This window comes from Dermacentor variabilis, chromosome 10 (assembly GCF_050947875.1).
Source record: "Dermacentor variabilis isolate Ectoservices chromosome 10, ASM5094787v1, whole genome shotgun sequence".
In the NCBI taxonomy this organism is placed as follows: domain Eukaryota; kingdom Metazoa; phylum Arthropoda; class Arachnida; order Ixodida; family Ixodidae; genus Dermacentor; species Dermacentor variabilis.
In genome coordinates this window covers 6485820-6506224 of record NC_134577.1, presented here as the reverse complement: position 1 = coordinate 6506224, position 20405 = coordinate 6485820, and the positions used below count along the sequence as shown (strand labels likewise).

General features: G+C 47.7%; 1 protein-coding gene and 1 long non-coding RNA gene across 2 annotated transcripts in view; both read right to left on the bottom strand.

The window, feature by feature from the left end:
* LOC142559786 (uncharacterized) overlaps window positions 1–13464 on the bottom strand; it is a 120668-nt gene extending 107204 nt beyond the window's left edge. The window contains exon 1 of the long non-coding RNA XR_012823251.1: window positions 13066–13464. This is a non-coding gene — a long non-coding RNA (uncharacterized LOC142559786). The remainder of the gene's footprint in view (window positions 1–13065) is intronic.
* On the bottom strand, window positions 236–1825 carry LOC142559767 (uncharacterized). Its single transcript, XM_075671400.1, has one exon. It carries the CDS (start codon window positions 1770–1772, stop codon window positions 552–554), a length of 1221 nt encoding a protein of 406 aa, XP_075527515.1. The 5' UTR covers window positions 1773–1825; the 3' UTR covers window positions 236–551.
* Window positions 13465–20405: the final 6941 nt, after the last annotated feature.

Genomic DNA, 20405 nt, shown 5'->3' with positions numbered 1-20405 from the left:
GAATCAACCATCAGCAAGGATTGTCGGCGAATGAATCATCCTAAGCTGACCGACTGTAATCGCTGTTGTAACGTTACGTCTCCGGGAGATTGAATTTGCTACGGTATACAACCGTCCGTAGAGAGCACGAAAAACTAGCTTCTGGCATCCAAAAGTATACTTAAGCTGCGAGATGTGTTACGCGTCAGCGCAAATAGCGTGGGAAGTTTGGAAATATTGGAAGCATAGACATTCGTCGAGTAGGTTCACATGAAGCTTTATTTGTTGTCTAACGAACGAACAGCGCATTATGTTCGGTTTCATAAAATGAAAACATGGCAGGTGCTGCAAGAAGCAGGGTTTATCCGAGGCTAGAGTACACGCGTGGATAGACTGTCAGCTTATTATGAGTAATTTGACATCGCAAACATAGCATACACACTGTGTTCACAAGACGAGAAAATAAAAAAAGTCCATCTTATCACTGGTTTTATTATGACAGTGCCATCTTTATCGTGTTGCTCAGTAGATACACTTTGCTGGGTTTATGTCACAGCCTCCGATTGTCAGACTCAGAACCAGCTCCAAACCCATGTCTCAAAACTCCTGTAGGTAAACGTAACCGTATAATACATGGTGGTCCACGTTTCGCTGAACCAATGAGTTGTTCTACGCCAGAACGTTGTCGGAGTGTCGTCGATTATGATGACATGTATGACATTGCCGTCATCGTCGTCGTTATTAGTATCATCATTGCCCCCAGTAGTGCTCGTATTTGCGGCATCGACACCTGTGGTCGTGTTGTAGTCGCTGACGTTCAACATCGGTGCCTCCGTCTCGTTCATTGCCAAGTCAGTGTCCAAGCTCACAAGAGAACCAGCCGGTCCTTCTGTGGAAGTCTCGTTCACGTCAGCGCCGTTCGTTGCGCCAGAAGACGCTGTAACTGTTTCTTCCGGCGGCGACACTGCGGGTGGCGGCTGTAGGGAGGTCAGGGGTACGAATCCCGCCGGAAGAGTGGAGACCAGGACACCGGTGATGCCGGCCGGGTGAAGCCTGACCGTGGCCGATCCGCCAAAGACGTCTAGGTCAACCGAGCCTGCGGATTCCGCCGCGCTTCCGTTGTTCACAAGAACCTCGTAGTTGCAGACGCCGTCACTGGTGAGCACGCAGTTGGTGCCCAAGGTTTCGTCACTGTCCTTGCTCGTCACGTTGAGGTCGCAGAAATCAGACGTGTCGCCCGAGCCAGCGTCGGCTCTAAAACCCACCGAGTATTGCATCGGTACGATGGACAGCGCGTTAATATAGGAGTCGCCGCATGCGCGAAGGTTGGTTCCTCCGGTCAGAGTAACCTGCAAGTCCAGTGTTAGGGTGTACGGTGTGCCATTGAACTGCGGCTTGTAGACTACCAAGGCTACGGAAGAAGGCACAGGAATTGTCATGGTAGCGTAGTGCTCACACAAAGAAACGACAGGCTCTCCGGATGCATTGGCATTGTTGTAGATGGTAACGGGGCACCCTGGTATATCGGAGTCGTGTACGGCTCTGATGTCATTCGCAAAGACTAGCAAGCCCGAGTCCCGTGGTGCCTCGAAGATGTAGCGGCATTCAACGAGGCTGCGGGTGGAGTTGAGGAACTGTTGGACGTAGAGCTTGACGGTCGAATCTTCTACATGGAAGCGTCCCGAACAGTCACCCATCGCTTCAGATCCACGACACAGCGGTGTAGCAAGAACTAGGACTAGGAGTAGCAAAAAGCACGAGAAGCACCGAGGACGCCTGAGCACGTAAGCCATGTTTGCCTGCGTTCCTCGCAAAAATGCTGCCAGCGCAGTGGCTACAGGCACATATGAGGCGTACGGGGGTCACGTGGTCGATGCGCCAGTGTACAGGAAAGAGGCTGATAAAGAGGGGAGCACAGCTGCGCTCAGGCGGGGTCTGGGTCGCAAACAGCCGTGGCCTCACGGACACGTTGCTCTTTTTTTTTTTAATTCTTTTGGTCCCTTACCGCGTCATGCACCTCTACAAACCTGTGTCAAACGGCACAGGCGGCGTCGTGCGGGAACTAGATTTCCCAAAACGTGCACAAATGGACAGAAAATTAAGCAGAAACAAACCGATGTTCGTATAAGGCGAAGCTTATTGGCGTACACGTAAAATTTCCACATTCGGTAACTTGCAGATCAATCACACTGCCGCATGCAGATGGCACAAGTGTTAGCAGCTTATTTGAATGAGCCACACAAAAATTCAGCAGCAATGGAAATCGCGCGTCGTATATCCAAGGCGAATCGAAACATTCGAAAGGAAAACAAAAAACAAAAGGAAAAGAAATAGAGAAAGAGAAGGACATGGGAAGGTGTGGTGTTGGAGCGGGAGGTTAGCGAGCCTTCAGAAGTGACGTATAGGCGGCGTGCGTTTGTGGATTTAGGAAAGCCGGTCGGCCGGCTTTGTGTGCGAGTAACAACTCATGTCATTTTGTTGCTCGCACTGACCGGGTGACCAGCTCTCCTAATACTACAAACGCACGTCGCCTACGACACCTCTGAAGGCTCCTCTCGCTCCCCCAACACCCCAATGGCGTAGCCAGAAATTTCGTATGGGGGGCTCACGTTGCAGCTCGGCCTCCTCCTCATAGTTTCTCGAGTGATCCAATATATGAATAATAACTGCATTGCCATTGCCAAAGATGCTGCAAACGAATTCTTGAAGGCTACGCACATCAAGACAAATATGTATTTTTTCATAGAAGAATATACTCGTATGTCCCAAAAATTGTGTCCGAAATAACTGATATCAAGGCTTCCAAGGTTTTTGTCTATTTATTAAGTAACGAAAAAATCACACGAACTTTAGAAATATATCAGTTCGAAACCAGCAGAGCAGTGCATACCGCTGATATGAAAAATCTATAGGCCATGAAATGAACAAGTTGAGGACAAATATTTTAATGAAACTTTGCCAGTCAAGAACCTTGTTTACATTATTGTACATGTGCGACCGTCAAAGAAAAAATCTCAATGACGCTGTCCTTTGATCCAGTGTATTGCTCAGGAGCAGCTATTGTAGTAATTGTAGGGAAATTATAGTCGCAACAGAGAGCACATATAAAAAGCAGGAGTTCTGCAAAATAAATATATGAAGGCGCGCCAAATGAAAGTGAGCGAATGCGAATATATGACAAACGGAGCACTTTATTCAAAAGTAGTCTCCATGAGAATTTAGACGTTTGTCCCACTGAATAACGAGTCGCGTGATTCCCGTCTCATAAAACTCCTTCGGTTGCTGCTTCAAAAAGTCTGTGACTGATTCTTTCACGTCATCGTCCAACACGATTCTGGTTCCTTTGAGCTGTTTTTTCGATTGCCCCAAATTGCGGAAGTCGCAAGGCGACAGGTCTGGACTGTGCGGCGGGTGTTGCAGCATTTCCCACTTGGACTTTGCCAGTTTTGTATTAACCACATCAGCGACGTGGGCACGGGCATTGTCGTGGAGCAATATGACCCCATTCATCAATTTTCCACGTCGTTTGTTCTTTACTGCGACACGCAGCCGATCCGGCGTTTCACAATATCGGAAACGATTGATGGTCTCTCCAGGTTTAGCAAATTCTATCAGTAATGGCCCCTGATGATCGAAAAAATAAAAAGAGACAACAACACCTCTCCGGTGGAAATGACGGCCTTTGCTTTCTTTGGGGGGTGGTCAATTCGAATGTTTTCACTGTAGGCTTTGCCATCGTGTTTCAGGCTCGTAGTAGTGGCACCATGATTCGTTCCCGGTGTTGGAGTTGTAGGACGATCCCAGCGTTGACATCCAGTTGTTGGAAATGGAGGACAATACCAATTGCTGTCCCCCAGATTTTGGACCTTGCCCGGCCATGGGTGCGGGAGTAACCGAGGTTGAGGAGGACTTTGAGATGAAAACTGGAGGTTTATTTACATTATTTACAGTGAGAGCACAAATAAATTAACAGTCATAAAGTCATTACGGGCCGGCAGCAACTCGGACGCTGCGGCCCGTGGCAAGAAGCTCGAAAGAGATGAATGAAGGAATGTACTTTTCGCTGCTCCCGGTCTCCGGCTTTTAACCTTTTCGGTGTCTCGAAGTCACGTCACGTTCAGCCAATCGGTGAGCCCACTCAGGTGGCGTCATTTTTGGCCAATCGGCGAGCCCGCTCAGGTGGCGTCATTTTCGGCCAATGGTAGGCGCCCGTGTGATTGTGTCACACCCGGCGCAGAGGGTCGCTCCTTGGGCTCTAATTGTCCGAGGGCTTACTTCTCTCTGCGGTATTGCCTTCCTGGCTTGCAAGCGCCGTCACAATAGGCGGATGGGGGGAGACGGGATGTCTTCGAGCGACGTTTCAGTGCTGCAAAGCAGCTTTGCTCGGGACCTACGTTACCTGTAACCGTGCCAGGCTCCCGCTACACTTTCGGGAAGAATCAAGCAGTGAATAGCTCTACCTGCGGCGCACGAAGTTGGGGACGCCAACTTGTTTGGACGTGCGGCGCCTCGGGAACGTGGTAGATGTGCTTCTGCGCTCCTTAATTAGCTGTGACGCGATTCGATGTGGTCTGGTGAACTCGAAGCAGGCTCAGGAAAAGGTCCCGTATCTAACACCGGTCACAATTGAAGACAAGAAGTCGTCACCCTCATTGTGATACCGGATCAGATGTGTCTAAGCAGCGCCGAACTTCTCCGTTTTCTGGAGGTAGCTCAAAATTTTGGACATCCGTTGCGCACACAAGATCCGATAACCGAGATGTTAATGAATTATGGTGTGAACCGAACCATGTGTGATGTTCACACGCTCTGCCAGTTCGTCGACGCTTATCCTCCGTTCTTGTATAATCAGCTCATCAACCTTTGCAATTGCGTTGGGGGTGATTGCACCGAGGCTTTTGCGCGGTCTTGGATCATTTTTGCAATTTTCATGTCCTTCATTGAACCATTTCCGCCAACGCTTCACAGTGGCAAGTGAAATGCAATGTTCAACGTACACGGCAGCCACACGGCGACTAATTTCTTTGTGGGAAACGCCTTCAGCTGTTAGAAACCTCACGACACCACGCTGTTCAACTTTTGGAGCGTCCATTATGTCACGCTACCATGTTCAACCCAGTGTTTGAGCGCATGAAAGAACATTTATCCTCACACCTGCGTGTCACTTTTGTAAATGAGAGATACCTGTGTGCCACGCGCATGCCTTGCAGATAATGAACCGAACCATTATTGCGCGGGCTTGGTTGGCTCACTTTCATTTGACTCGCTCTCACACATTAGAAATGCGAATATACAATCGAATATACAGATGCGCAAAAAAGTGCCTTTGGAAACAAAGTTCACTGCACGTATACACAAAACCTCGCAATGAGGTATTTAAATATTATACGTATAAGTCTCCAATAAGTCTACGTATCTAAGAAAAGTCACGGTATATAATGCGTCAAACAAGGCAAATAAGCATGTTGCGCAATCACAGATTCACAGACCACAGAATCATAAGGCCCGCCCCAGTCCCTCCGCTCTCCTTAACGTATCGCGCGCGAGGGCGGCACGCTTTCTCCCCGCTTTTCGCCTTTGCGCACACCAGATTGAGCCAGCATCGTCGGCTCACCCATGCCACCCCCCCCCTCCCCCTACGCTTTCGCTCGGCCATACAGCATGCGGCGCGCGGTAACGATGTTATCGCCCTTGGACTTTATACGGCACATGAGGGCGACGACGACGACGGCAGGAATGCGCCTGGAGTGTCCACATAGTTGCTATCGCAATAATATAATAAGAGTATCCAGCAACTGAAGCGTCCCGTGGCCGCAAAAGAAGTAACAAAATTGAACTTTCACCATGTGACAATTCGCTGCGCTACAACAATCTTCTTTTTTTTTTCTTTTGTGGAATGAGGGCACCGAAATGAAAAAAAAAAACCGAAGGAAAGCATGTTGGCCACAATTGAATGCCTACTTTGGCCGCCTAATATGGCTACAGAAGGAATATCGAAGAAAAAGTGAGACACTTGGTCCACAGAGAAACATACGCATAGTGATCGGTTTCCTACACCGGCGAGACAAGACTTTCCGGAAAGGTTGCGCTCAAGCGAACGCGTTGCAATCTGTGGAGCCCCCAGAGTGATGGCGGCGAGCGACCATTGTTTTCTTTTCTCGTATGCTAGCCAGAAGGCGTCCAGAACTCTGCCAGGCGAAAATCCACTCGGCCAGAGAAAAACGAACGCGCTCTGGCTGGCTCTGGCAGCCCGCGGGTAGCGAGAACAAGAAAACTGAAGAGGCTTAATGTCTCCTCTCGAATAAAAGCCAAAGTAGAAAAATAAATAAGAACGTAGTTACCTTTGTTGCATTTAGTGTCTCGACATGGATGCTTTGGCGTAGGTGAAAAGAACGTTGATATTTTTTTCTGTGACATTAAATTATAGGGTTTTACGTGCCAAACCCACTTCCTGATTATGAGGCACGCCGTAGTGGAGGACTCCGGAAATTTCGACCACCTGGGTCTCTTTAACGTGCACCTAAATCTAAGTACACGGATGTTTTCGCATTTCGCCCCCATCTATATGCGGCCGCCGTGGCCGGGATTCGATCCCGCGACCTCGTGTTCAGCAGCCCAACACCATAGCCACTTTTTCTGTGACATGAGAGCACAAATAAACCACCACTACCTTCGTCTCATCGGACCTCGCTGCATGCTTTGTCAACTTGTCTGATAGTGTGCTGATTTGGCTTGTCTCGTATGTTCCGATGTACGACTCTAGAAACGTCAATGCACCTTCAGCACCAAATGTTTATACTAACAACATTAAACCCACAAAGTTCCGGTATTGAAATACTAAAGCATGACTTTAGAAATGTCAATGCACCTTTCGCATCAAAAGTTTATGAGAACTTTATTCCCATAAAGTTTCGGTATTGACATCCATGCGCTCCGTAGATTCCGCGGCCTCCGCGAGATGCCGCGACGAGCCCGCTCGCCATCAAAACGCCCTTGAAACTTCATGCTCCGATGGGGCTCCTTGAGTTATTTGATTCCAGGTACATGGGGGTCACCGCGAAATCCGGCCCGAGTTCGCAATGTAAGCGCTGAGATGTCTTTTCGAGCGTGGAAAAGACCCATACTAGACAAAATCCAGAATGATTTCCGGCGCCGAGGTTGTTTTGATCGGCGGTGCCCTCCCCCCCCCCCCCCGCCCTGGCTACGCCCCTGCAACACCCCACCATTCTATGTCCTTCTCTTTTTCCTTTTCTTCTTTCTGCCGCCTTCCCACTCCCTCGCTCTTGTCCCCTCGTCTTAGAAACCACACGTAGAGCCGTCAAACTACATCGCTCATTTTCTTTTCAGTCACCCCCTTACGGTGAGCCGCCACCGACAACGACCGACTTGGAACAAATTCTGAGTTATGCGCCGTCAAACTTGCAGTAAGAATTCACTGTTATTCCACTTACCTTTTTAAAGAAAACGCTGTTTTATGCAATGAAACACAGAAACAGCTGTAACGCCAATGCATTTCGCCCTACACTTCGGAAGTTAACATCTCGAAACCGGCGTAGTCTTGAGCTTTCGTTCCAAGTCGATATGGCCTGGATACTCACTAGCTACAATTCGTAGATTGAAATATGTGCCGAAAAGCAATTATTAAAATGTTAATTCGCGTAATTATGTTAAGTTTTCAACTAAGCATTTGGTCCTCGTAGAAGCGAAGGCCGCCTCAACGGGTAATTTAGATCAAGGGTTCGAATTGTGATATCTGCCACAGGCATTTTTCTTTAATTGGTGCAGCTAAAAGAAATGCGGCAGATCCAACGGCACTCATATACAACGAAGCGTTGCGCGAGTGCATAAAGAGTCGACACGAGTACACGTACGGACGCACGCACGCGCACACAAATTATACCGAGGCTTTTGTTAAGCGGAGTTCAGCGTTTGTGCGGGCGGCTGCATGTAGCGGTCACGCGGGGTGGTCAAAAAAGACGCGTGGTCCGACACCAAGACGGCGGCGCCGCTGTTTACGAAGAGCGCGTACGTGAGCCGACCGTGAGTCGGAACTCCCGCCGGTCGGTTCGCAGAAGCAGCGCCGTGGCTTTGAAGTCAACCCCTTGCCGCTGAACCGCACCATGCCGAGACATTCCGCAAACGGGCCAGATGCCCCAACGGGGCGTGGAAGTGTTTTCTTCAGGGAAGTGTGTCTTGCGAGGTTGTGAGACACGAGGCTCGTTGCAATGCAAAGGATTTGTGGCAATGGCCTTGACGTATTGGAACTCCGGACAGTGTCACTGTGGAGCCCCGTTGTGTGGACACTGCGCTCACCTTAATGTGATTGGACGAACGACGGGGCGCGGGGGGATATGTTGGGTATGCTTTTAGGTACGTGCAGGGCCGTTGGACGGGTATTGGGGTGGAGATTCGGCTAAGAGAGAGAAGACCGAAATTCTAACTTTTGACCCGTAGGTTTGTGTACGTGTAATTAGTTTCCATTCAATCGCTTGCCTATTCTATCTTAATAAACAGTTAACCATTTTTCAATAAGCGTCACAGACTTGCCTACTGCAATGTGACTTCACGACATCCACAACAACTTCAAGTTTCCCTCACCGACGCCGAGGCGAACATCAACTCGGAGTCGCCGACTATACTAGCGAGTACGACGGACGCCTTGAACGCATCACGGTGTCAGCGGCAGCATGCGCGTACTTACGAAGCGCAATTCGAATCCATTCTCGAAGCGTTTACTTCCTCATTGCCGCGGATACGGCTTTCTGGTTCTTTTAATTCCCTTGTGGGGCCGGCGCCGCCGCTGCCGCGGGTGGATGGATGCTGTGAGCGTCACCTTTGGTGGGTTGCGCCACCAACTCTTATTATTTTGCCTACTTATTTTTAAAAAAAATAAAAGCGCGAAGGATTTCCATCACCAAATTTTCTGAGCCCCTATTGGGAACTATCTTTTTGTACGCCTCCGTTGTTTGCCCGTCTGCCTACGTTTCTTCCACCAAACTACTAATCGCTTCTTACTAATCTCTAATACCTACATGTTTATTTTCCTCCCTGCTCTCGCTGAACCGAAGGGCTTCAAGCACGCCAGAGTGGCACAAACCGACAGCTGGCTCGGTTTCGCATTCTAGACATTCTAACAGGTTGACGGTTTCCTTTCTTGGCGTTCATTACATAGCGAGGCCTCGAATCCGGCAACGTTGATGCCGTCAGGCAACGTGCGTGGGTTCAGTTGCCTTCACCCAAAAAGGTATCGTGCACGTGACGCCTGCAACAAAAAAGAATGTTCCACATCCGCCGACAAGACAGTGAGGGGTGGCGCTGGCTAACACTCCCAGGTTTACCTTTAATAGATAAACACAAATACCCGATAAAGTCGACGGCGCCGCGGTAGCAGCATTGCACCCGTAACGCGAAGGCGTGGCTTCGTCCCCCACCTGCGGCCAAGGTTTGCTTGCTTCGACAGCGAAGCTGCCATTGGCTGCCCTCCGGAAAAAGAAAACGTCTTGCGACAAAGCCAACTTTATCGCGAATGTTCTGTAGCTCTCAATGTAATGTAGGTATCTTGGAAAAAAATCATACTGAAATTGGCCAATAAAACGACTCTGTCATTACGCCGAGTTTCATTTACTCGTCATAATTAGTTCACAGCGAAGTTGTAAACGTTACAGAATTCCCGTCTGTAGTCAATACATGGGCTTCTACGGGAGGGAAACGAACAGCCCCATGTTTGTAATAACACACACACACACACACACACACACACACACACACACACACACACACACACACACACACACACACACATTATATATATATATATATATATATATATATATATATATATATATATATATATATATATATATATATATATAGCTGCGTCGATTCAGCAAAATCACACCACAGCTTCGCTGCTCGTGCGCGCCTGATATTTCTTTCCATTTCGCATAAATGGCACATACATAATTATATGCATAGTTACATACCAACGAACTCTATCCCAACATAATTTACACCACCATAGCATCTTCACTGGTCAACCACCTTCACAGGGTGGAATGACTCAATTTTTTTCATCCAGTTTCTATCATTTATAATTTCTTCAATTCATTAATAAGTATACACGAAATTTCCACTGTGATGCTTCCCCTGTGCTGTGTCTTTGTCGGCTTCTTGCGATACGACCCCGGATATACAGGTGACACAAATGTGTCACAGTGCGAAGCTATATGAGAGCCACGTAAATCACCGCTTCGTCCCAGAAAACAATGGATGCGCATCCTCGTCGTCTCTGGCGTCACTGCGACGTATGCGCAGTTGCACAGCACGGGGAGGCCTCGCAACGATCGCTCGGCGGTCACCGTGTTCCGGCATTTCGAAACACACGTCAGACACAAAAAGACGCCCGCCTGAGAACCAGCTGCGGCCCCGCGATGACACGCGTGCCGGCCTGGCAGCGTGCTCGCGGCCCACGGGAACAGAGCGAGCGGAACAAAGCGACGCTGTCGACCTCGCCACGCACACTCGGCTCGCTTGTTTCGACGCGGTCAAAACATGCACGCACGCTTGCACAGAGCTCAGACCACTGGCGTGTGGAATGGGCCGACGTCAGATCCGTCGATAACGAAATACCACAATAGCCCACCTGTATCCGCTTGCCTACATTTCACCAGGCTGTCTGTATACGTACGTTTGACAAGAAAATTTTGCAGAGATTACAAAAAAGAAATGTGTTTCGGGTGAAGTAGATAGTTCTCTCTTGCTGCTTCATGACCGCCACTGCAGGTAGACCAAGGCATGTATACCTAGACTGGTAGCGAAGCTTGCATAGCCCAGATGTCTAGAAAATGACGTTGTGTTACAACCGTCGCCATATGTGCGTCGGGGGGGACAACTTATTCTGTCAAAAGAAAACAAAAATTGAAGAAAAAGTAGGGCATTGGAATCGGCAAGTGGAGGCGACGTCGTGACTTTACGTTGCTTCGCGCGAATGTTTAAAATTCTTTAAGGTCCGCCATTTTGAGCACTATGCGAACAGTTTTCTTCCCTGAGCTTGCAGCTCGCCTCAGCTTACGCGCCAGCGCGTCTTTAAAATATAGGGATGACCTATGTGTCTAAAGTGAACATAATTAAGCTGGTGATGACGGCAATTGCTTCTGTACGTTTCTTAGAAACGTGGGGAAATAGGATGGCAATGAATGACAGTGCCAGAGAGGTTTAAAAAGCCACTTCACTTTCATTCGCATAGAATCGTGCGCCCACTATACATGACCGAATAAAAAATTATGTTTCAATGAAGGGAAAGTAGTATGGCTAACCCAAAATCACAACATAGCGATGCGTCCGGAACCTATTCACACGATCATTGAAGCACTCACAATTCTACGCAACACGATGTTTTCACATTCAACTTTTACAAGACAAGGCAGCGTTGCTGCATGTTATCATTTAAAAAGCATTTCAACCTATCACTTTTGTTGCCTGTAGTGCGCTCGGAGCTTGTTTTAGTTGCACAGTGAACAAAGAAACCGTGACGTTTCTTCGCGCTCCGCTTTAATCGTCACCGCGGGACACACCACGTCGCATGGAGCACTGTAATGAACACTTTGCAGTCGCATTTTACTTTGCCAATGAATGAGGTGCGCTAGGTCAGGCGAAATTTGAAGTGAAGCGCACGCTACGCCAAGAACAAACCCGCAAGGAAATGAACGAATTCGGACCAAACCACGGCGCTCAAATGAGCGACGCAACTCCGCACGACACGAAAGCCGTGCACGGGCTTCCACAAGGCCGGCCACCTCTTTTACCAGAAGCCCTGTTTCGTAGCAGTTACCAGCTAATAAATTGTAAAATAGAAAAAAAAGCACATTTGTCTTTTTATGACACCAAAATAATCCCAGAATGAATTGCTACTTTATTTGGCAGTATACTGATTAAGCTTGTCGAATTTTTCCCCTCAGTTTCCTTTTTCTTTTTTTTTTTTATAGACACTGTGCTACCATGGAGGGTTGACAGGAAGGGGCATAATACACCTCTGCTGTGGCACGAATCCGTACTACACTTCTACTGAAGCCTCCATGACCTTAAAAATATATAGGAAGAAGTCCGATGCTTATAGAAGCGCGAGCTCTTACACTCCAAGCGTGTGCCCGTCTTTATAGATACGGAGGGCATTTTTCAACCTTATCAAGAAGCAAGCATTTTCATTTTACAAGCGCTGGCTACTTCATAGATCTCTGCTTATGCGGTTCAATTCTATGTTTTGTTGTCCACAAATGATATCTTGCCGGCGTGCGCTTTTTTGAAGCGCTCAGTCAAGCCGTGGAGATTGTCCTGCAGGTAAGGACAGCCTCTGTCTGATACTATATACAAGTTATTTCATCCAGCGTGTCTTAAAGCTGTTCCTACAGCGATAACTTACCACCGAAGCCAGTGTGCCATCAAACGGCAGACGCACACAATAGCAGAACATCTAAGTTGTAATACCACCAGTCAGGGCTTGTAGCACGTGCCCCATAAGACAAACACTAAAATAGGCAAAGAATAATGGAATTGCTACTTAAGGCGAAAACGCAAAGCAGCGCTTATGCAGGCAACAATGAACGCCGCGTCGTCAGCTTACAGCGAAGTTGAACAAACTGAGGATTACGCAAACGCACGCGTGGGTTCCAAGTGCACTTTCTAATTTCATAATGCAGGTACTCATTAAAAACGAACCTTTTTTATTCGCATAGCCCGTGTTTGATCATTTTCGTCGCAACCGGTCACAACCGATAACAAAAACTTCAGAAATTTTTCAAACGTACACGATATCGCTTTACAAAACGCATCGAACAAACGACCAGCAATTTTTTTTGGAAAGTCTATCTTAGAATGAAATAGGGCGAGGGCAATTTCCGTCAGCGCGTCAGCATGAGACTGTAGTGCAGTAATAATTATAGGCAGCTGTATCACGCATTCGCCAAACCATTAATAAAATTACCAACAAAAAGTAAAAAAGTGCTAACAGCATGGAGCCCTCTTAGCATAGCAACTGTATACGATAAGCATAGCGTTAATTAGCTGCATAACAACGTGCAAGACGCTTACCTCGTGCATCTCTGAAGCGGCTCGGCTGGTTCTCCCACCGTGCAGTTGAACCACAAAGCTCACTTCATCATGTATTCGCGAAGCTGTCCAAATTGAGGCTGGCGCTAGAGTTGAAAAAAAATCATGGAAAGCAGGCGAGCATAGGCGCACATAAGCAGAGCAGCGGAAGAGCCAGCGACATCGTAAATGAGGCGCCAGCGACCGTGATGGTATCGCCAAAACGGTCCGGTAAAGCAGCAGACGAACCGGCAGCAAAGAACTTGAAATCGCTGCCAAAGCGATAACATCGGCGGAAACGCCTCCCGTTAACGAACGAAGCAAGCAAGTGCAAGAAATGATACAAGACAATGAAAAAAGAAATAAGACCGCAAATTACTATTTTCCCCCGCATAATAACGTCCTACTAATATTACGCAACGTTTATATATACGGCAGTTATACGTACCTTGCTAAAGTTTAACTTTTGTACACCAACCGCGAAATTGGCAACACTGTATATATATAAAAAAAAACATACGCTCCAATCCACGCCGTGAAGGTGCTTGGCCGAGAAAGCTGCGATATCAACCAATGAGACGTAACTTGTTGAACCATATTTACCGGGAAACGCTTGCGGCGAATGCTATGCGCGAAGGCGAGCTTTCTGGTTCTTCTTACTTCCCCCGCACGATCGGCGCCGCCGCTGCGAGCGCCATCTGGTGGTGCTGTAAGCAACTCAGCGGCGCGCGCTTCCCCCTGATTTTTTGTCCGCGGACGCGACAAATGCCTTGGTGGGTACAAAGCTTCGCTGTAAAAATCCACGGAGTTTCTCACTATATTACCTAGATCGGTAATCTGGCGCAGTTGTATCCATGGGAATGTCGGTATATGGTGACTTCGGATTGGCATTGTTCTCGGAGTCAAGACTAGAAGACGCGCCTTGCTAGCACCGTTCCGTCTGTCACAATGATTCATTTCCTATTAAAACAGCACGCAAAAACTTGTTTTAGCTATATTATTACACAAAAAACATGTCTCGTTTAATTATGAGGACTTGTGATGGGATGTAAGATTATATAAAACGTAACAGGTATCAGCGGGCCACTAACGTTGGAGAAAACACGATTCGCGCTCGCTTTGGAACAGTTTGTCGTCTGCTCTTGCTTTTCTTTGCTTGATTATACATTGTAGGTGAGTAAACTTTATTGAAAAATATAATATGGGTGAATGAAAAACGTTTATGATCTTAAGAACGCATTATCTATGTAGCCATGTCCACGTTATCCAACACGCGTGTAGTAATACGAAGCCTGGAAGGAAAAATAAAAATTAGGAGCGAGCGTCATGCGATTCTGCTAGCCTCGGCAAGCCAACCTCCTCTGAAGCCGCAATATTGGAGGCGAGGACTTACGGAGTCGCCACCTGTCGGAAGCGCCTCCCTTGCGTAGCATGAGGGGATCACGCGGCGCGCTCCTCATAGGTTTGGCTTACGGCGCTCAATAAAAACACCACGCGGCAGCCCTCCTGGGCATTTCTGTAAGTACTCTCAAAACGAGGGAAGTTTTTTACTGTCAAAATAATAATATTGGGCAAACTGAAAGCATAGAATCGTTTACAGACGCTATCTCTTTACCGAATATGTACAGCGAGTACCACTGCGAGCGGTCGCCGCGATGGAGTCTCCCGAACCGGCTTCTTGCGTGAAAGCTAAACAAACGCTGAGTAAACTATGTGAAATATGTTGCTATAATAGGCTGTCCGTATAACCGAATGGAGAATATTAGAATGAAGCCTCAACGCAGCGATTGCACGGGTTCGCAGTCTCCTCTGTATGCATGTCCGCGCAGAATGTTTTGCTTTCGCTGCGGGCGCGTTTTCATACTGTGCCGCGAGCTTAAGGCCGCAGAATATGAGCATTTGACAGTACACAAGCAACCATTGTTGCGTGGACGCTATCAGAGCTGTTCAAAAACAATTTCGTTAGAAATTTCGACGTCTACGGCGACTGTGATGTGCCGTCGCGACGATTCAATATTTATTTTCTTGTACATTCTAGGACGTTTCAATATTATTTGTCAAGTTGCGTCGCACTACATGTTTATTGATCTTCTCAGCATGCGATTTGCAGCTGCTTCTTTTTCGTACTCCACTACATTAATATATAACACAAACATGACCATGTGTCACGCCTTTTCCTAATGTGCTTCTTACCACTCCCTTCCCCCCCCCCCCATTCCAGTTAACTTGCTAGAATCTAGCATGAACAAGTTCGTAGACCAAATAAAGCGTCACGACATTAGCCGGGCAGCGGGCGAGCGTCTCAGTGCGCGTTTTCTGCTTTTACCGAACATAGCAGTGCCGAGGCCGCAGCAGAAATCTTCCGCGCGTCTGTGCTTGCTGCATGCCCGAGTTCTAGTCGATGGCTGTTTGCCGGTTCTAGCAGATACCCCCCAAGGCGGGAAACCTCCCCACTTAATCAGAACCACAGCGCAGGTGGGACTTTAAACTTTCGTCTTCAGTTCGCTTCGGCGCTTCCGATGCAGCCGCCGCGGCCGCTGTGTCCACATGATCCCTCATGCCACGTCACGCCGACGGTGGCGCCAGCTTTTCCAGTGGTGGAGGTCGCCCCCGTGAGACACCCTATGGAAGCCGCCCCTCCCGCTCGACGGGGCCTTGTGCGCGGGTACCTTTTGGGTAGGAAGTACAACGCGTGGGTTTCTGCTACCACGGGCGTCGTTCGCTTCAAATGCGTTGCCCTGAAACGTGGGGAATGACTGGGGAGCCAGACCCATGAAGACATAGTTTTCAAAGCATCACTTGCGCTTACCAATGCGGTTAGTTGGCGCTCTCACCTAGAAACCCGCCCACAGTATACCGGCTTAAGCGTAGTCAATGGTTTCGTCAAATCAGCTGTTGCGTACCTGAAACTCTGGCACGTATTTTCTTGCTAATTTTCTTTCCGCTGTCTAGCACCTAGCTATATAGGATGAGACGAGATCTTTCGTGGGAAAGTTATTTGTATAGCGTTTGCTTAGTAAAAGGTTCTGTTGCGGGTCTTTGTGAAAAAAATAGCTTACCCTGCATGTACTCTAAACGCCCAAGTCGTCGCCTTTCCAAGATTTACGTGCACTATTTTGCAGGATTGTGTGGTGTCACATCCTTCGCTCTAGGTAACATTGTGATAAACTCGATGTAAAAATCGAAGCTAGCATGGAAGGCAAAACAGAGAGGCCCTGACGTCACCCAGTAGGAAGCTCAGTGAAGCCTGAAGTTTGCCTTATTCCGCCATACTGGTCGGGACAGGTTCTCCTCTTTACATTTCTCGCCTTCGGTGCGCAAGCACACCAGTTTGCGCGGACGTACACTCGCCGTAGTGATGCGACCAACGGGTCATTTCGCTCGAGTATTGTGCTCTAGTGCTGAAAGGAGTTCATATAGTGAACTCCGCAAGCGAGACTGCGGGGCCAGTCCCCTGATATTTTTGCCGGCTGTTCAGAAAATGAATGTGCACGCTCACTGAAAGAATGCACAGGCGATGACCGGCAGCACACTTTACGCACATTACGACGTATGGCTAGCCCATCCGCAGTTTGAAAGCAAACACACATGCCGGTCATGGCTTAGGCTAGCAGAGGAGAACGTCGTTACGTGTTTAAATACACCGCCTGCGGCTCGAGGTATATTGTTCTCACAGTAAGTGAAGCTGCACGGAAGCGAAGTTCTGTGGTATCATCCACGCAGTGCTGAACAGCGTTGACCGGGCCTACGCGCACGACCATCAGCCGTTGGATGTTGCGCAGTTCTTCTGACGAGCCTTGTCCACTCTTGCACCGCATCTGCCATCCTCGACTTCCCTGCGGCCCTCGAGCGTACAGACACCAGCGGTAAGAAGGGTTCGTCCCTTAATTACTCACAGTAGCCGCTTCTTCCCCATCCTTCCACATGGCTGTTTTAGTAACACAAATGCATCGTCCGCTGTCAAAAGCAGAAAGACTGCACAGCTGTCACTGCCCTGCAAAGCGTTTATCGCACATATTCCGAAGCACAGCGGTTTCAGTCTGTGATGACACCTAAGCATGAATCCACCGAAGGCAGCAGATTCCCAGATCGCCCTTCGTCCGTGGCATGGTACGTGGTGTCGCGTGCGCACTCGCTTCACGCTTATTAGCCCTTCCAGTCTTCATCATCATCTGCCTGGTTGCGCCCAATGCAGGGCAAAGGCCTCTCCCATACTTCTCCAACAACCCCAGTCATGTACTAATTGTGGCCATGTCGTCCCTGCGAACTTTCTAATCTCATCCGCCCACCTAACTTTCTGCCGCCCCCTGCTACGCTTCCCTTCCCTTGGAATCCAGTCCGTAACTCTTAATGACCATCGGTTATCTTCCCTCCTCATTACATGTCCTGCCCATTTTTTTTTTTTTTTGATTTCAACTAAGCTGTCATTAACTCGCGTTTGTTCCCTCACCCAATCTGCTCTTTTCTTATCCCTTAACGTTACACCCACCATTCTTCTTTCCATAGCTCGTTGCGTTGTCCTCAATTTGAGTAGAACCCTTTTCGTAAGCCTCCAGGTTTCTGCCCCGTAGGTGAGTACTGGTAAGACACAGCTATTATACACTTTTCTCTTGAGGGATAATGGCAACCTGCTGTTCATGATCTGAGAATGCCTGCCAAACGCACCCCAGCCCATTCTTATTCTTCCGAGTATTTCAGTCTCGTGATCCGGATTTGCGGTCACTACATGCCCCAAGTAGATGTATTCCCTTACCACTTCCAGTGCCTCGTTACCTATCGTAAACTGCTGTTCCCTTCCCAGAGTGTTAAACATTACTTTAGTTTTCTGCAGATTAATTTTTAGACCCACCCTTCTGCTCTGCCTCTCCAGGTCAGTGAGCATGCATTGCAATTGGTCCCCTGAGTTACTAAGCAAGGCAATATCATCAGCAAATCGAAAGTTACTAAGGTATTCTCCATGAACTTTTATCCCCAATTCTTCCCAATCCAGGTCTCTGAATACCTCCTGTAAACACGCTGTGAATAGCATTAGAGAGATCGTATCTCCCTGCCTGACACCTTTCTTTATTGGGATTTTGTTGCTTTCTTTATGGAGGACTACGATGGCTGTGGAGCCGCCATAGATATCTTTCAGTATTTTTACATACGGCTCGTCTACACCCTGATTCCGCAATGCCTCCATGACTGCTGAGGTTTCGACTGAATCAAACGCTTTCTCGTAATCAACGAAAGCTATATATAATATTCTGCACATTTCTCTATCACTTGATTGATAGTGTGAATATGGTCTATTGTAGGATTGTAGGCAGGATTCCTTTACGGAATCCTGCCTGGTCCTTTGCTTGACAGAAGTCTAAGGTGTTCCTGATTCTATTTGCGATTACCTTAGTAAATAGTTTGTAGGCGACTGACAGTAAGCTGATCGGTCTATAATTTTTCAAGTCCTTGGCATCCCCTTTCTTATGGATTAGGATTATGTTCACTTTCTTCCAAGATTCCGGTACGCTCGAGGTCATGAGGCATTGCCTATACAGTGTGGCCAGTTTCTCTAGAACAATCTGCCCACCATCCTTCAACAAATCTGCTGTTACCTGATCCTCCCCAGTCTTGCCTGGCCACAATAGACGGAAGAGCACGCCCTAGATAACAGAGCGGAACAAAACATGGAGACTAAGTCAATCCTGAGGCGGAATCATAACGGTTGAGAAAGTAAAAGGTGAAAGTGAAGCACGCTAGTACGCACAAGATTGCCACGCGACTGTACGCTCGAGGCACTTTGCGTGTGCTCACGGGCTTCTTTCACGCTCGGAAAAACACTTTTATGCAGCATGCATTGAGCATGCTGTAGCAGGAGTTTTCCATGTTATCCTTCAATTATCTCATTTACACTTTTAATATAATTATAATATTTTAGTTATTTGGTAATTATCGAAAGATCTACTCGAGCCAGATTAGTACTATTTTCTTTTGGTCTTATTACGCAATACAATTATGTTTTTATTGTGAGTGGTTGAGTGCTAGTGACAGAATTATAAAGATGAGTGCCTTCGTCATTGGGCTAGTACTTGTATGTCCCGGGGGAGTCTCCAGTCGTGTCCTGCATTCACCTCAATTTTTTTATTAATAAAGCTTTGTTCGCGGTAATATTGATGCCTTAGATGTTCTTGAGCATTAATCTGTCACTTTAGCTTGATTTAATATTTGCCTTTAGTGTAGCTTTAAAAGGCCCCTCACCAGGCCACATTGGACATTTTGGTTATATGGTGGAAGTTTTTAAGTGCCCTCTAAGGAGTGTTCACCGCAAGAGTTTTTAAAATTAGTTCATTACAAGCAGAGACACATTTGAAGTGCCGCGAACCCGATTTCAGGTGGCGAGCGTAGCCGCCAATGTACTCTCTCTCCACTAGCCCCATCTAGCCTCCACAAGCAAAATTATTTCTCTGAGTTCTCCCATACCAGAGTCAAAGGATTGCATGACAAACATGTCATGGGGCCTACGTATGCCTCTCGCTCCCTCTCCCTCATTTTTGTTGTGTGATGCACTTCCGGTGACGGTTTCGCGCGCGAGGTGTTGCATTTGTCTTGTTTCGCACAGCAGGGGCAATTGCACGCTCTGCATGAGAACAACTGATTAGCTGTATAAGTCAGTGTCGCAATCACAAGCACTGAGGCAGACGCGAAGATTAAAGAGCATGATTGCAGTGTTGGAAAACGGTAGAAAATTACATAGTTTAGTTCTCTGCGTGCGGGACTGCACGATGCGAGAACAAGCAGACTAAACGGAAGTACATCTCTCTTGCCACAGTACAAAGTAAAACAAAAACAGAGACATTCAGTTTGTAGGTTTCATTATTTCCCTAAACTTTATTCCGTCTATTGTAGCAACAGATTAAACAAATAACTGAGGTTGTATGCACTGCGTTTGTCAGCTCAACACAGTCAGACCTGGTGAAGGGCCCATTAAGTCTGTGTGACAAAGGGTGCATGTAAAACATATCTATGACTATAAGCCTCTATGATTTTACAGCGTAAGCTGTTATGGGCTCATTCCAATAGCCCTTTCTGTTGGTGATGGTGTCTATAGCAGCTATCGCCAGCAATGGGGGGAGAAACATACCAGGATTGAACCCGGGCCTATTGCGTGGGAGTCTATTCTCCCACCGAGTCACACCAGAGCTTTTTTTTTTTCACATTACATCGCTTGCTAGCATGCAGCAGGAAAATGCCCTAGAAATACATCCTAGCGCGTGGAGACACGCAATGTGACATGTGCCGCATAGCGTGAATATGTGCACATTTTGCATTGCAGTTGCATATTATTACACCAGGTAGAACGCCATGTA